Source organism: Pomacea canaliculata, linkage group LG1, assembly GCF_003073045.1.
Source record: "Pomacea canaliculata isolate SZHN2017 linkage group LG1, ASM307304v1, whole genome shotgun sequence".
In the NCBI taxonomy this organism is placed as follows: Eukaryota; Metazoa; Mollusca; class Gastropoda; order Architaenioglossa; family Ampullariidae; genus Pomacea; species Pomacea canaliculata.
Window position 1 is genome coordinate 10358147 of NC_037590.1, and position 17839 is coordinate 10375985.

Here is a 17839-nt window from a genome sequence, read left to right on the forward strand (position 1 = left end):
TAATGTTAGGAAAAAATACTTGTAATTGTTCACCCATGTCCTCATGCATTTGACTTCGTGCGCATACACATGTGTGTGTGTGCATATGTGTGCATCCTATTTATGTGTGATACATATGTATCTGTTGGGGTGTCTCTCAAAGTAATATGTATATCTAAAGCAGGTTTGTTTGAATTTCTGTATAGAAATTTCTTGAACATGTTGAAGCATCTTAATATTCTCTGCATGAATGCAACACATCATGGGTGAAAAAAGTCTGTTGTAAATAGTGTGTCCTTTATGATCAGTAAAATCGGATTCTCTTTATCATAAAACCAAAGGAAAGAACAAGAAGGAATATGCATCACCTTGCTTTCTATATTTGTAAGCAGAACAAGCTGGTTGTGAAGGCAAGCATTATGAGCCATTATCCAAGAAGATCAAAGGGCAGAAGGCATGGTCAGATGTCTGCTGTTCAAGGTGAGCAGCTAATATCCATTAAAATCTCTGGCAGGGTTAGTTTCTTTCCAGCTCTCCACAGCAAAGCCAAAAGGCGTTAGTGAAATTACAAGGGCTGAACTAAAAATGAGCTCAAATAACAAAAAAATAAACCAGGTCTTTTTTTCCACAACTTTAACAAGTCTGAATTAAAACTGAAAAGAAACTATCCTAATAAGGATAACTTAAGCAGGAACTGGTGGCTCTAAGAGATTAAAAATTTGCAGACAGGAAATCTAACCTTTGCTGTCAATGATACTAGAGTTGATGCCCTGACCTGGTGCCCCTGCACTGCCATTTAGAGATGCCTGCCTTCTGACAGTCTGTTCCTTTGCCTGTGCTGTCTGCACTCGAGGGAATGAACAATACAGGGTGCTCTGTCTCTCTGCAGGGACAGGGGGCTTGCCTTTAGATGTTTTCAGGGATGATCTGAACTGTTCATCCCAAAGGGCACGAACGCGAGTTCGGTAATCTGACCAGACAGCATTGTCTCCCTCCCTCAAAGAATGGAGGGCAAACATGGTGGTGTACATGTCAGAGTGCACGCTCTTGCTAGTGCCAGTGAGTGAAGGGAATAAGGATGAGTCCCTGCTGCAGGATTGCATATCCTGCACATGTGTGGATGTTTGTGAAGGAGGAAGGCCTGGGCTCATTGGGGACTGGTGAGCACTGTTAGCACTGAGACTAAAGTTAGTAGGATGCATTACACGCATGAGACCATCACCACAGGGGGCCATAAGATGCCTGTCACCTTGCCCGTAGTGTTGCTTGGAATTGCTGCTTGGCTGATTGTAACTGTCTGAATCAGCAGTCTCCTCCACTACAATGGTGACCTCCTCACCAGTTCCTTGAGCCAAAGGGTCGCTTTTGCGACTCAAGGCAATATTGGCACCAGGAAGCATGCTGCCCACGTCCAATGGTCGAGCAGTTGATGATGTTGGCAATGATGGAGCTGGTAATGCAGTGAGTTCTTGCTGGTTTTCTGCCCACTGAGGCTGATGAGATTCATCCATCATGGACACCAGAGACATTTCAGTACTGGGAGGGGGGCTAATGCTGGGACTGGGAGGGGCACGGCCACGCCCCGTCAAATGAAAGCCAAACTCTGCACCCAGTGTGGGAAACAAAAAGCCAGTACTGAGTGTAGCAGAGATAGGTAATACAAACACAAAATTAAACATCCACATAGATATGCTCAAAAGTGAAAAAAAAAAAAAATAGCATAGAGAAGCAGAAAGTTAAGCTAGGCTTGGGCATGACAAATTAAAAAAGTATAAAATGTATAAAACAAAAAGATGCACTGGATCAGAAAAGAAAGATCTGTCCAGGTGAGAAGAGGGGAAAAGAAGAGAAGGGGAGGCAAAGAAGGAAATAAATAAATAAAATAAATAAGACAAATTTAAATTTCTGAGCTTTTTTTTAAATGGAAAATTTTGTGAACCAGCCTGAAGCTGCATAAATGGATGAACTGCACACATTGTGACCATTCACTAGTTATGACTAATGATGAATGTTTTTAGGTTTTTGTTTTGTTTTTTTTTTTCCCCACTGCTGCAGTTGTTTTTTTCTTCCTTATTCAATTTCTCCTCCAGTTCAGACCACTTTGAAGGAATTTTAAGACATTTAAAAATAAATTCCACAAAAAAACAAATAAATTCATGTTTCCTTTTAAGTCATCGATAAAGGAAAATTTTTCAGCTAATATTAAATTTGCATATAACTTCTAGATGACTACTTTATGATTTAACTGTTATTTTACTGACATGCAACCAGAAAATCACTAGTGTGAGTTTATTAAAAGGACTGGACTGTCTTATATGCCAATTACTGAGCGAAGTGCATTACAAAGCTAATTCTGTTTCTACTCTTTAATAATTATTATTTCTAGAACACAGACAATAGTCACTGATTAGAGTGAATGAAGTCTTTTTTGGTTGAAAATGGTTCCCCAATTATCTTAGCAAGAAAAGGGAAGATATACAAGATATCTGAAATGGATGTTATCTTTAAATTGAATGTGACCAATGACTTTAAGGGAAAATGACACCATCAGCAGCATTTCTATCTTGACAAGAATTACTACATCAAGATATAAATATAAAGTTAGGAAAAAACATTAATATTCAATATCATTCATTTCATGGGATGGCTATGAAGCTTTGTGGTTAGTACACTCAACTTTAAAGTAAAAGGTTGAGATTTGAAGCTTACTTATGCCTGTGACAGAAGAACTACTCTGTCATCAGTGATGAATATCTGATATATCAGGAAAAGTAAAAAGTAATGAAGGGGATGGGCCTCACCTTCCAAATGCCATGCTTTAGATGCAGCAAGCAACACTCTGCTGCCCCTAAAGCAATTAGGTATGGGAACTTTACCTTTTCTTTAAAAACTATTGTTCATTTTTTTAAAAAAATTACCTGTAAGGCAAAATATATGCTCAGTCAGACTGTAAGCAGTTTTTTTTTAAACAAAGAAAAGAATACCACACAGGCTTTTGTTAGAACTTCTTCCATGACGACTTTAATCTCTATAAGATGGCATTCTATTAACAAAGCTGTATGATGTCATCATGCACTTTACAATGACAACAAATGACTTTGTTCTAATATTATAAAATAAAGAAGTTTCTGTTAATTCTACAGCCACATTCTTGGACGTAATAAACTTTGAAATGTGGTATTCTGCATGCTTGTCTACACAATCTAATCTGTACTTTAACAGTAAAATGTGTTAGAAAAGCTTTGTGAGTAAGCTGCTACAAGTGTTACAAGTTTTGATATATTATCCTTTTTGATGAAACTCTTTCCTCCTTTTAACAAAAAAGAAAAATAAAACCCTCTTCCCTTAATCAAAATGCCAAATGCATGTACTCTTGCGCACTCGCACACACACACACATATTTGGAACATACATTTCTTAACCCCGAAAAAACAGTGCTTCCACAGAATTATCCACAAATTAACGTCTTTTTTTTTTGAAAGATAAAAATATAGTATCTTTAAGATAAAACAACAGACAAAATTGAAACAGATATGTCACAAGATGTAAATACTGTCTGTGTCAAAGACCTCTTACTGTGAAATGTTGACATTTTCCCTATTTATCACATTCCCTCTTTATGGGTCATGGATACATATTTGTGTGTAAATAGTGAAGATTTTAAATCCTTATTTTTGCCTGTAATATTTGTTTTCTGCATTTCAAAAGCAAGATCATAACTGTCTGTACAAATCTGACATCTATGTCTCTAGTTTAAAAAAAATCTACTCAGCCATACAAATTCAAAAACATCTTCCCGAAATGAAAAACAGAATAAGCAATAAGTAAATGTGCTGGATTTGAACTAGTTTGAATGACAAACAAGGTATTTAGAACATACATCTGAAGACTGGTATCAAAAACAGAACGCACCTCCAGGGAAAAAGCGATCGGCATGTATGATGAAAGTCTCAATGATAGAACTGACAGCCCCAGTCGTCAGCATGTTTGACCTGAACATCACGAAAAATTCTCTTGTACATTATGTTCATTCTTCCTGCTTTACTTTTAACGGGTTTATACATCCTCACAGTCACTTTATCAGAAAATAAAAATTGAAAAATCACTTCTTATCAACTGCCTTATCCAGAATCATGCAGCACCAAGATATGTTGACATCAAGAAAACACAAAGATAATGATTATGTAAATGCAAGAATTAGCCATTCAGTGACAGTATCTAACAATTTCTCCCAAATGAAGAGACTGGTATATGAATAGTTAACAATTGTAGTTTACTTGTACATACGTAACTTACGTTGTTTCTCCAGAAGACCAAAGAAGATTTGGCCCCATTACAATGGCAATATTGCTTGGTGTCATTTTGTTCACACTACTCTTCTCAGCTAATATGGCAAGAAATTTGATCAAGTACCTGCATAAAACATATGTGGAAGGCTCATCAAAATTCACATTTTAGTTTTGAAAATAACTAATAAAATAACTTTGATAAACTGCATTCTAGAATTATTTAAAATCAGATTTACACCAACCCACACACTGCAAGTACTTACCTAAGGTTGTTGTAATTGCAGGCTGGAAGCCGTTTCAATGTACTATTCAAAGCTTGCATACGCTGTTCCATTGGACTGTAATTTGTAAAAAAAGCTTACATACATAAAACAATATATATATAAAAACTTTGGCTAAGCAATTTTTAAAAGTCATAATTTGTTCTCTGTAGGTGAACTGCTTTTAAATGATGAGTTGTGGAAATAAGTTAATATCTAAATCTTTTCCTCCTTTTTTTTTTTCTTTTTCTCATCCCTTTATTGTGCACAAATATAACTGGAATTTAAAGGCTAAAAGTAGTGATATGAATTGAGGGTCTAAATCCTCAATACTATGATTTGATTAAATAGTAATCTTTATTTCACACAGAAGAAGAAGAGGTTGCAAAAGCATCTTTTACCTCAATGATATTTACTATACCATATGCAAGTTTTAACAGACCAAAACGTAATATACCATTGTGAACTAAAAAAAAAAAGATTTACACATCTCAAACATTTGTAAGAAATAAGATATTTTAGACAAAAATAAGATATACTTTTTAAAATTACTCACAGCTGGGTAGCTGCCATAAAATCAGGATAAAGGTCGAAAGTCAAAAGTGGTTCTGGCAACTCTCTCAAGTACTGCTTCAATACACCTAATAAAAAGGTTGATAGACTTTTGTGCATTGTTTATAGCATCATTGTCCAAGTTCATTCATTCCAACATGACTGTTTTGCTTTTCTATGCTGATGCAAAAATATATTTTACTAAACATGCAACAATCAAAGATAAAAAAGTTTGATTTTTTTTTTTTACAGGGGAGGAAAAAGCTGTTCTGGTGAGGAATTTTAGCAACTTAGTTTCCTCTTCTTAGACTACAAGTACAACTTTTAGGACAAAATCATTTTATTTTTCAATATAAACAAAGAATCACAAAAACCCTATGGTGAAATAAAGACTGTAGGAATGTAGGAAGTACTTACAGACTGCTTACTCAATATTTGAATGACACTTTTGTCACTTTTTAGATTAGTTAGATGTTTAGCTCAAAAACCACATAGAAGTACAAACCTCAAGACAAGTCTTGCTAAAATGCAAATGCAAATATTATAACCCTTTGCTAAAAAAAGAAAAATAAAATAAAAAATCACCTGCCACTGTATGAGGGTCTGTACTAAACTCTTCCATGTCAACGATGTTGGCATCAAAGTATGCCTGTAATAAGAAACACATGTATCATCAACACTATCACCACTGTCTGGCTAACAAAAGATTTAAATTAAATCTCTACCTTTTTATCATGCTCAAAAGTCTAGGTGGCAAACTTAGAAGAAGAGGAAATCACTTTCTTGTAAAGTAGAAAAACTTTAAGATCTTTGCTTACCTTTAACTTTTTTAGCTTTGAGGCTGCTCCAGCTATCCTAAACAAACCCTGTACAAATTTTAAAAAGAAGTTTTATCTTTGCTTTCTTCTTATATGATGATGAGTCACAAGTCCATTTCTATAAAATGGGGTTTCTAAAGTTTCATTATCTATAGGATGAGAATCATAAATGAAATGATTAAAAAGGAAAAAAAAACAAAAGTCTTAGGAATATTTTTCTTGTTCTCTATGAAAATGAAATGTTGAGAGTTAATTATTTACATTTATTTAAATTCTCTTTCTTCAAGACTTACCAGATGACATGACCATATGAGATAAAGGGTTACACTAGCTTTTTTAACCATTGAAAAGCTGTCTCCCTGACAGTGAGCTGGCACATGCCTGGCATGCAGAGCAGTCCACTAGTCAAGTAAGCAACTGCCCTGTAACAATATAAAAAGTCCAACGCAAGGCCAATACACCAGCTTTTTCAACCAATACTCTACCCAAACAGCAGAGAGGTCAGGAGGGCCTTGACATCCTGTCATCTGGTAAGTATCGAAAAAAGAGAATTTGCTCTCAAAATCTAATTTTTTCTTCGACTGTACCAGATGACATGACCACAGGAGAATAAAGATCAGGCAGAGAAAAGAAACAAACAACCACCCTAGAAGGAGGCAGCCTGCTGCACTGTGCTGATCGGCTGCAACATGGGGTAAGATCCGCTGCTGGGTTCAAAAGATCCACCTGACGCAGTCCATCCTGGGCCATCTTTACAGATATGAGCAGCAAAGAAAGCCTCTTACTGGATTATCCCTGCCAGCTCCTGGGGCGGGCAGACCCTGCATATACATATTGAGGAATCTCCACAAAAGTCTGTTTATGGATGTCTGAGAACATTTCAAAAATCCATAGGCTGTAAGAGTGAGGAGCATTCTCAGATGAAGACATTGATCCAGCCTGCTTCCTGCGTGGATAACATCCAAAAGTGCATGGTTTTGATGCCATCTCCTGCTGTAGGCATATAACTTGTCTGGCAGGCCAGCCGAAAGAGGATGGCAACAAGAGAGACTGCTCCACCAAAACCTGTTTGCAGCTGTCCAAGAACATTCCTACAATGGTAGACAATAAATGGGAGGAGCATTCCAGGACAAAGACATTGCTCTTGCCTGCATGGATAACATCGTCCCAAAAATAGCACAGCTTGCTGAACTCTATTCTCAAGCAAGAATACAGTCTCATGCTGTAAGCATGTTAACTCACCTGGAAGCCTGTCTCAAGCTGTAAGCAATTTACTCATCTGGACATGAGCATAAATGGGGAGGGAAACACCCATTGAGGAAGACTCCACCAATTACTTAGATCCCACCTGAGGCGACTCATCATGTCACACTTGCATCCAATGCTACTTGGACTAAAGGTTCAACGTTACACGGCTGGTAGAAAAACACTCTGAGCCCTGCAAACACTGAGATGTCCATGTGAGGAGTGTTAACTGATGACTTTTGCCATCGCATAGCTGGAATCAAGTTTGTGCATCTGGCTAAATGACAAAAAAAAGTGTAAAAAATAATCCATAGCAGGCAGTCTCTAGCATGGCTGACACAGACTATCAAGGAAATGTATTTTCTCCATGAAAGGAAGTCCATTGTCAAGAATTCTGATGAAAAATGCAGAAACCTCTATAGTGGTAACCGACTGTAGCACAGGCGACACTGACTGGGAAACACAAGTCTGTTCTCAAAGAAAAGAAGTCTGTTGTCACAAGAATTTCAACAAAAACAAAGGCCTTCACTGAAAGAAGGAAAACAGTAGCATAAGTGAAACAGTCGAGCACGTCTTTTCTCAAGGAAAAGAAATCTTAGCATCAAAAGAATTCCGATGAACAAACATAGAATTCTCTGTAGCGGTAAAAACCATTGCACAGGCTGACTGACAAGAGTCACAAGAACCCCCACAAAAAAACCCACATCTTTTCTCAAGAAAAAGAAGTCTGGTGTCACAAGAAAAATGATAAAAGATGTCAAGCTGGCAATGTCTAGTACAGACAACGACCACTGACAAAGCACAAGTTTTTAGAACTGAGTGAGCGTTGCATGTAGAAGGGCAGCAGCTAGTGAACCCCACAGTAACCAAAGAAAAAAAAAAAACCGGCGAGTTGGCCTAGTGTTGGACCCTTTATACTGTTACAGGGCAGTTGATCACTTGACTAGTGGAGTGCTCTGCACGCCAGGCATATGCTAGCTCACTGTCAGGAAGACAATTGTTAAAGAGTTAGTGTAACCCTTTATGTTCTATGCTCATGTCATCTAGCACAGTTGATGAAGAAATGAAGAAATAGAGAATGATTGGTTTGCATAAAAAATATTAGTCATAGCCTGTTCCGCACTATTGTGTGCCTCAGTGGCATTAGATTCTTGGTCTGTAGCTTCTAAATAACAGGTCTCAACAAATGCACCATGCTTCTTATTAAATTTCTTTAACAGAGAAATCTAGTTTTAGGAAATTGGTGTTCCTCTGACCTCTTCTTCCAAGCCTGTGTCTAGAAGCGTGAGAATGCAGGCCTCAAGCACCAACGATATATCTCTTCCCATCAACTGCAAATGCTGTTCAAGTGCCATGCCAAATATCGGCTTTGTGGGTGAGGATTCTGTAAAAGTATATGGTGAAACAAATACACCCTCAAGACACATCAATCATTGATGTCACAAAAAGTAAAATTAGGCAAAATGTTCTTTTCAGCTTCAGTGGGATTACAACTCTTGATTACCACGTTTCACATCAAAATCAATAGTGCACATTCATTCGCCTGCAGGTAATTTAACCTTTTTTAGCTTCACTGAATGAAAGTGAAAATCATTTGAATTTAAAGTGCATAAAATAAACAGGTATAACTACTGCATTTGTGAAATCAGCAAAAACAAAAGGCATAAACGAAACAGCACATCTTATATTACCCATAAATGATTTAATCTTTGGGATCATCTCCTCAATGACACTCAAAGCCTTTTTGTGATAAGATGATTGTGCTTCTAACAGCTGAAATAGGTAAAACAATATTAATATTCTTCTTACCTGAGCATGTAGCAAATCAGTAAAAGGTCACAATAAAGAACCCTGTAAGAAACTTAATTCTCTGTCATATGAGTCTGACAAATAGTTTACAATTACCAACTGAGGCCATTAAAAAAAAGAAATTCCTAAGATGGAATATCAATGAAGATTTTCCCCATTACCAACCAACAAAAATTCAAAAAATTTCTCAAACAGCCCACAACTAGAAACTGTCAAAGTTATATAAATGTAAAACTAAATATAGAATACAGACTTGCTCCAAGAAAAGGCATCAGTAAGAAAAGCAATGGTATTTTATAAAAAAAAAAAAAAAAAAAAAAGACATCTGACAGTTGTTAATACTTACAGCAACCAGTCTTGAGCTATGTTCACTTTCTTTGGCAATGAAATTGCATAATTCAATGCTGAGAATATCCTGTTCCAAAGTATAAAAAAAATTACATATGCTGATAGCAATAAATCAAAAATATTTTTTTAATTATGAAAATAAATAAGGGTTAGTAAATGTAACTGGATTTCAGAGAAATGTATTATCCAGTGCACATTTTAAAATATTGTCTTTAAAATGAAAAAGTAGTTTTCTTTAACTCATTCAGGACATCAGGTTGTGGAAATTGATTATTAATCCTGATATAGTTATATTGACCAAAACATCAGTATTTTACTATATTTTACTAACTTTTATACTTTCTACTTTATTTGCTGCCTCCTCATATTCTTCTCTCACTGCATCTGCTTTGGCTGCTGCTGATGCCATGTTTGCTCCAGGTACATGGGACTGCCGCACAGCTGAGTTGAATCTTCAATGCAAAATTTTCAGAACAAAAAAGCAGTAAATGTAAACTATAAAATAAACTACTAAAGAATGAGCAAGAACATGCAAAGAACAAAAATATTATATTTAAAAAATTATAAAATAACTTTGAATCTGACACAGCTAATGTGCCTTAAAATGCAAATAATTAGTTAATGCCAACTATTCACATAAAAATGGATTTAACTCCTCTGAATGCTTATGTGTGCACCAAAAAAGATGATTTAGACAGAATGGTACCTGGTTTTTGCTGAATCCATGTCAAGGGTTAATTTGTTTAGCTGCTTTCGATATTTCATTATGCTTGGAATATCAACCTGGAAGAAAAATCTTTATTTGTGAGGTTCAGCAATTAATTGCAAAATGTTTTTTAATTAACCCATGCAATCATACAATCCTATGTTGTCATCCTTTTTATGTCATCAAAATAGGTTCTGCATTTATATGTACACATTAAGGCAGACATCACATTTGAATGGTGCACTTTCATATCAATGTCATTTCCACTATTCACTACAATCGTGTAGTAAATTTAGGAAAGAAAAATATTCTTACAGCAAACTTACTGAGACTTAACTAAATGTAAAGGTATTGCTTTTAACATGTGTCAGAGATAAAATTTTAAACATACTGACTGACGAGGGTAAACATCCTTACATACACATCTATAAACAGCATACATCAAGAACACTTTCAGGTGAGACAGTTCGCAAATCACTCAGTATCTCAAGACAAAATATGTAGTTCAGTCCAACAGTCTTTCAAACTGTCATTACCTCTGCAATATTTTGAAGAGGTATAAGAACTTCTTTCTCAATATCCAACTCACACTGCAGCTCTTCACGTGCCAGGGAACTCTGGCACTCACCACACATCTGACACATAGCCCTGATCATACCACAGACAATAAAAATTAATACCAGCTGACAGTCATTATCTGCAATAGTCTGAAGGGCACATTACAAACTCATACCACAGCTCCACACATGCTGATGCACTTCGACACTAAGCAATGTCTGACAAATAGTACTGGTAAAAACTGCAATGTGTGAGCATCAGTGCATGTGCAGTACACACTCATCAGTTTTTTTAATGGCAGCCTTCTGTCATCAGTAAATCTTTAGGAAGGCATCCTGTATCCTCTCTAATTCTGATCATGTATTGGTATGCGAGTTTTCACTCTTGTGGTCTGGATGTAGGTATGCAATGCCTGTATGAAGAACCATCATCACCGCAACTCATTCATTCTACATATCATTTATCTGCTCAACTCTGCTGGCCATGATCTTCTATTAGCCTGTGGTGACCTAAGGTCACCAACTGTATCTTGCTGCTGCTGGGAATATATCTATGTGTGTTTATGTATATAGTGTGAGAGACAAATTATTTCAACATGTTTATGTAATTATCTTTAAATTGTTAGTATAAGCATTATCTGGAATAGTTCTTGTGGATTAATAAAATTGCATCATATTGTAATGAAGCAGAGGTCAGCTTGTTAACCGTTCAGATCCTTTTACCAAGATTTAAAAAGATGGGTGAAAATGATTACTATTGAGTTATAAACTGTCACAATGGAAAATTTTTAAAATGGCATGAGAAAATTTAATTTTATCTGCTTTCCCAATGGTAAGTGCCTAAATACTTGAAAGACAAAAATTGTGGTTGTAAGCAATACAAAGAGAGAACAAATCATCAAAAAATTATAAAGCAGCAATTAAAAATGCTTTTATTGCAATTTTTATGACCAACACATGCATGCAAAAGAAAGAGGGGAAATATAGCATTAAGGAGTCTGTCCATATCATGTAAGTATATTTAAATACATAAAATATATTGTGTAAAAACAAATATGTCAGCTAATTAATGCTGTTTTAAACTTGTTATTTTGCAAAGACCTACCAATTACTAAATTAAGCTCATGGCTGTGCAGATTCATAGAACATTGTTCATGTGTAAGTAACTGTATATCTACAGTTCAAATGAGTGAAAACACCTTTATTCTCTCAACCCGTTCTACCCCTCCTGTCCAGTTCTCCTTACTCGGGATGAAAAGTGTTGACAAAAGTAGCAGCAAATAAATCTTCTCTCCACCAGTGAACAGTCAAAGATGGACAAGCCAGACACACAAAGACCGGATTCTTTCATACATTAAGCAGGATAAGTCATGTTTTGCTTTGTTTCTGCTACCCACTACCTAAAATTATTCCTTTTGCAAAAGCAGACTCAGAACTTCTCTTTGATTCAAACCACTCTTTATTCATGTCAGTGAAGCTGAAACTGTGTAGCTCATAAAAGATGCTAAAAGAACACTCGCACCCTCCACTCCTTCCTATTTTTCTGGTTGTGTACAGCACTGCTAAATGCTGATTGTATGTTGCCATAGGACACCAATTTAAGAAAGACTCATTAGCCTGAAAGCTAGTATTATCACTAATTAATTTGCATATATTTAGCATATCCTACTAGTATTTAAAAATGAGTTCATATATTCCGTTTAATTAAATCTGCACCTACTGCATGATCATATGTATAATGAATAATAAAATGTGCTCTAAAGATGTGCATGATTTGTATCAAGAATGAGAAGCATGCACCTAGTTTCAAAAAATAATAACTTTTATTATCCCAGTGTAAAATTTGCACTTTTTAACATTAATCTTACATCTAACTGTCCTCAAAGATTTAAAAACAAAAGAGAAATCTGGTACACTTACCCCAGAAGTGTTTCTGGGCCGAGAAGCCCCGCTGATTCAATCAAAGTGTGACTCAGTCCAGTCTCAGGGAGTTTTTTCTGTTGAGATAAAATAATAGTAAAATCAAAATCTAAACTCCTAAACAGGGTATGAAAGCACACAAGTTCTACAGTAATCAATTATTTATTAATATTAAAATGTTTTTTTCAGAATTACAATTCCTAAAATACTGTGTAAAATGTGCAACACTGCATGTCTGTTCTAATGAAAATGTACACATCTCTATTCTATGTGCACATCTACCTGTCCAACTGTACTGGGCTATAGATCCCCCCACTTACCCCCCCCCCACTACTAAACACACACACACAAATTTACCAGTCTTTTTTCAACATCTGTTCCTGGTGGAGCTTCCAACAGAGCATTGACTTTCTTGATTAGGTTATGGCTGACTTGTCTGACGATCTCCACACGCCTTTCATTCCCTTGTTGATCTTCTGAGAGAACCTCTGACTTTTCTGCCCTGTAGATACATTAAGAATGCTTGGGATTTGAATGAATGTAATACTAATGTTGCTCTTTAAAAGGTGGTAAATAACACTCACAAATTAGCATTTTCTTTAAATTCATCATTCTGACTCCTGGAGGCATCAACACTAGAACAGGTTGTATCTAAAAAGTATCTGAATGGATTAAATGCTGGTGTGGCATGCTGCTACATTTATCTGCATGATTTCTTGTGCACTTAAGAGTTATCCCTTACAAATCAAGCAGACTATTTTCCCCCAGCCTTCATTCTTTGGCCCTGCACCTTTCATTTTTATATGTTAGTTCAGATTTTTTTCTTCTACACATCTTTGTTATTTACTTATATTTATTTATTTGCTGTTTCTTGTAACTGTACTGGGCTTGAAGCCTCGCTTATTAAGTATTTCAAATAAACCATTAATACATTAAATAGTGAGTAAACCTGCCCCTCTTTTCCCAATCTCTGCTATTTTTCAGCTTAGCTATCTCAAATTCTTCCCTCTTAAGTGCATAACTAAATTCTTCTAGATTACGTTACTGTTTTAAGTTGTAAAGGATATGTGTCTCGTCGATCATTTTGTGTTTCTGTGCAAAATATGTAAATATGAGGTTTCCCCCAAAAAAAATCCTTCGCTGCAAGAAAAACATGTTCATTTGGATTTGGTCAACTACTGCAAAAGTACACGTCTTTTAAGAGTAACCTTTTCTATTGAAAAAAACCAAAAAAAACCCTTTTTATTAAAAGGCATATAATATAAATTATTTTATTCCAGCACTCAAGAGTGAATGTTATTGAAAGTGCTAAGCAGTCCAAAATGTGTACTTAAAATGAAATATAAAACTGTCCGGATCTTCCTGTTTGAGCTGGTTTTATCTGTACCTAATCACTGTCCTAAGTAGTCAAAAAAAAAAAAATAATTACATTTTGCTATCAAACTGCTAACAATGTGTAACAAGCTCACAAGAGGACTTGTAAAGCAATTTGATTTAGTTTCTAAACATCACCTAGACTAATGGTCAGTTCATAACCTATGTGTTTAATGAGGATGTGTTTTTAGAATAGATCTTCTAAGACTTATGAATTGGTCAGTGAGTGGTTTCAATTGTCCTCTTGGCATTAATAAAGTATTTATGTTGTAATAAAACAATCTTGAAGCACACATTGCAAAAACATTTTATCACACATTTTCAAGTTCTTCCAAATGATCTTTGGTGCTAACTGTGATATGTATGATATCCTGAACTCATTACTTAGGGTTGTGACAAACTGCAAATGAGTTTTTTCTGACTGTTTTAATGCAACTTAAAAACATACAATAAATTTCTCATAGTTCATAATCCATATAATCATTATTCAACTCTTATTTATCTCACTTCAAGATACTTCCTTTTCTATGTTTCAGCATTACTTTACCTCTCCATTTTAAAAAGTAATTACTTCCTAGAACAAACACTAGGGTCCTAATATTGTAAAACATTGCCCATTAACACACCATATCCCTCCACCAAATGGCAAAGATAAATAAAAAAGTCCACTAAGTTAATGATATGTAGCTATTTTACTCCTTTAACTTTAACCCAGTGGGCATAGGGGCAGTGAAGTGTTGCCTGATAAATCAGGTGCTCATTTCTGGGATGCTGCTTAGTGTGCAGGGGGTAGTTTTCCAGCAGGTCTTGTACCAGCTATCTTCTACTTCACAGTTAAATGTACCAGGCTGTAAAACTTCCCATACTTTGACCTGCCAGTTCTATCTTTTTCTCAGAATTCTACCTTATCAACAGAGAACTAACACAAACATTGTAAAAAATACAAAGAAATACAAAGCTCTCTATGCATATGTTGTGCTTCATGTGTTTTTGTGCTTTCCAGTTGCCAGTATGAAACCTCTTCCTCGTTGCATAAGCTCCTGGGAGAAAATGTGCTAAGTGCATGAAGACACATGTAAAAAGCTCCGAGGTGAGATGTGGATGGGGGAAGGAAGAGAGAAGATTAGATTACATGAGATATGACTCGAGGAAAGACAACTTTTAACCCCACCAACTGATATTATTTGCATATCTGCTCTACATTGAAAACACTGTGCATCGCCAATGAGATATATAGAAATATATTTAAAACATATTTTCTTGTGGCAGATGATTGATGTTCAAGAACACAAAAATGTTAGTACTTAGCAAAAGGATTGTTAACTTTTGCCACAAAACAGACTATGAGCTGCAATATTATCATAAGATTTTAAGCAGTTAAAGTGGTGTGATTTAACTTTTTTTCTAAAGGGTGGGAATTTGATTGATTACAGTTTCAAATTCAATACTATCCAAGATCATTTGCAGTTAATATTGTTTTTGTTTAATAATCTATGTATATCCAAATGCATATAATAATAGGATCTGTGTAGCGCATTACCCCACACAAAGGCAAGCTCGATGCACTTCACAAGAGATCAAGGGGAGTGGGCAAAGAGGCTGTATGATATCACAATCAAGTACAAACAAACACAACATATATAAACGAACATGCACTGATCAGCAATACAAGAACATGAAGAAATGCAGAGATAGGAGTGTGGGGAAGAAAGAACAACAGGATAGATGTTATAGTATGTGTTTCCAAAAGAGATAAATTTTAAGTCCAGGTTGGAAGGCATGTACCAACTCCACTGTGCGGAGAGACAGAGGTAGGCCGCTACAAATACTGGGGACGAAGAAGGAGAAAGAGTGATGGCCGAGCATCTCAAGTCTGATCTACATGTATACGAAAATTTAAAAAATCTGAAACAAGACCATACTAAACCATTTCTAATGAAATATCCTGTATTTTGACATTATGATCTACAAGTCACTATTTATTACATAGAATGTCATGAATATATGACTCAAAAGCTTCAACATCAATAAGGAAATTAAGTTCGCTTAAGGTACTTATTAGTATTAGTAGATGGTATTCCATTTACCAGCTTCCTGTTTCAGAGCTACTGTTTGAAATAAAGCAACAATAATAAGAGAGTGAGAGTGTGCATGCTCATGTGCATGTATATGGTATAACATGTACTCACACAAGCATGCAAAACCAAAATTAAAAAAAGGATTACATCTTCTTTAACGCTTAAATTTTGTTTTAAAATATTTACATTAATATTTGTGCTATCTAAATCAGAAGTGCTTAAAGTATACAGAAACAGTATTTAGGATTACACAAGGAAAGTGAAAATATAAAATAGTATTACATGCTAGTTAAAATGTTGGTACCATACGTTATAAATTTATCATATTTTAAAACTTACAATAAATTATTTTAACTCTCAACCAAAAAAGTAAAATTATAAATACCATTAATCAGAAAAGTGTAATCATGCTTGCACATCAAACTAAAAGTGAATACAACACGTAGCCTGTCCCTATTTACTACTCCTAATGAAAAACTGATAGTATCTTTTAGCTAAACTTTTAAAAGTTTGTATTATTTCGATAACTTTATCGTAGATAATATCATAGTGTCAGCAATATTTACTTCAGATGGATTTAAAGTAAAAATGATAATCTAGAGAAAAAAAATAAAGCTAGTGCAAAATAGCAAAAGTATGGCAAGAGATTTTAGTGTCATCAATCTGACAAACTGCAAAATGTTTTGATACATTTGTTAACAAAAATGTATTGATTTCCTTATTTATTAAAAACACATGAAGTTGATTGAGGGAAGCTTTATTACATTGTATTTATTGGTTTCTTTTAGCAATGTTTTACTTCTGATCAATAAAATTTGAAGTATTAAAAAATGTTTTTAAAAACGTATGTATTTAGTGTGTGCTGATTTGATGCTGCAATGCTGGAACTTCTACAGTAACCACTTTTTAATGTTTAGTTTAAATGTATAAATACCTCGTCACACAGGACTGTGTACATTCAAACTAAATCATGCATTTTGATATAACGGAGACTTATTCCTCCCCCTCAACACACACCTTTATGACAACTAAATCTTCAATAATTTCTACTGTAGTTCATTTTAACACCGTACGGATGGAAATAAATTGATGAACTCTTTGTTAATGGTACATATTGCAACTTGCAGGTTAGGCGTTAAAAACATAAATATCACGCATCAAATCTACTAGAGGAAAATGACAGCAACTTGTTTATGCTGATTACTATTTACATCCGATATTATCGTAGTATTGGTGATAGAGATGAGTCACTGCATCCATCATTCAGACGATGTTTTTTTTTTTCCCTTCTTCCTCTTTGTTTATGAGATTCTTACTTTTCACCCGTGTTCAAAACTTTTATTAAACCTAAAATACTAAGTCAGCAATCACACATACATACAGGTATTTGGAAATCAAATGAACTGATGTAACGCAGCTGTGGCGGCATAATGGTCCCAAAAAAGAAACAGTATTGAGTGAGCAGACCCACCTTCCTAAATTTTGGTCGGCGATCTGTTTCACACGTAAGAAATTTTTTCTCAGGTTTTCCTTTTTCCACATTGTTAAGCTCAGCTTCTCCCAAGGTAGTTTAAGAGTTTCGTTCACACATGACTCAACTGAATCATCTGTAACGTACAACGAGAAAGATTTACAAATCCACTTAGGAACTCTGCTTCAGACGACACTTGACAAGGAAGTAGGCCATAGGCAGGTTTCGGAAGTTACGGCCCTGGGAAGCCCATACTATTCAAGCTCTCCTTGCGCAGCTCTTGTTTCGTGCAAACTAAGACTTTTTCAAGCCAAACGTTTTGATCGAGATTATTAATTCTCACTCAATTTTTTTGGAATAGAAAAAAATGTTTGGTATTCATTGCGCGAATGACTGATAATCTGAAGTACACCCATAGCAAAATATTTTCACA

General features: G+C 35.3%; 1 protein-coding gene across 7 annotated transcripts in view; it reads right to left on the reverse strand.

Moving 5' to 3' along the window:
* LOC112558668 (rho GTPase-activating protein 44-like) overlaps nt 1-17823 on the reverse strand; it is a 28341-nt gene extending 10518 nt beyond the window's left edge. For 6 of the 7 annotated variants that reach the window (XM_025229247.1, XM_025229289.1, XM_025229264.1 and 3 more), the window contains exons 1-16: nt 17407-17823; nt 12841-12985; nt 12484-12560; nt 10543-10654; nt 10007-10083; nt 9632-9752; nt 9299-9367; nt 8835-8916; nt 8400-8527; nt 5899-5946; nt 5666-5729; nt 5085-5169; nt 4532-4606; nt 4276-4392; nt 3892-3971; nt 719-1582 (exon numbers count right to left, since the gene is read on the reverse strand). In XM_025229247.1, coding sequence (XP_025085032.1) covers nt 719-1582; nt 3892-3971; nt 4276-4392; nt 4532-4606; nt 5085-5169; nt 5666-5729; nt 5899-5946; nt 8400-8527; nt 8835-8916; nt 9299-9367; nt 9632-9752; nt 10007-10083; nt 10543-10654; nt 12484-12560; nt 12841-12985; nt 17407-17477 — 2215 coding nt within the window. In that variant the 5' untranslated portion in view covers nt 17478-17823. The remainder of the gene's footprint in view (nt 1-718; nt 1583-3891; nt 3972-4275; nt 4393-4531; nt 4607-5084; nt 5170-5665; nt 5730-5898; nt 5947-8399; nt 8528-8834; nt 8917-9298; nt 9368-9631; nt 9753-10006; nt 10084-10542; nt 10655-12483; nt 12561-12840; nt 12986-17406) is intronic. The other variant, XM_025229298.1, reaches the window with a different exon arrangement.
* Between the last annotated feature and the right edge of the window lie 16 nt (nt 17824-17839).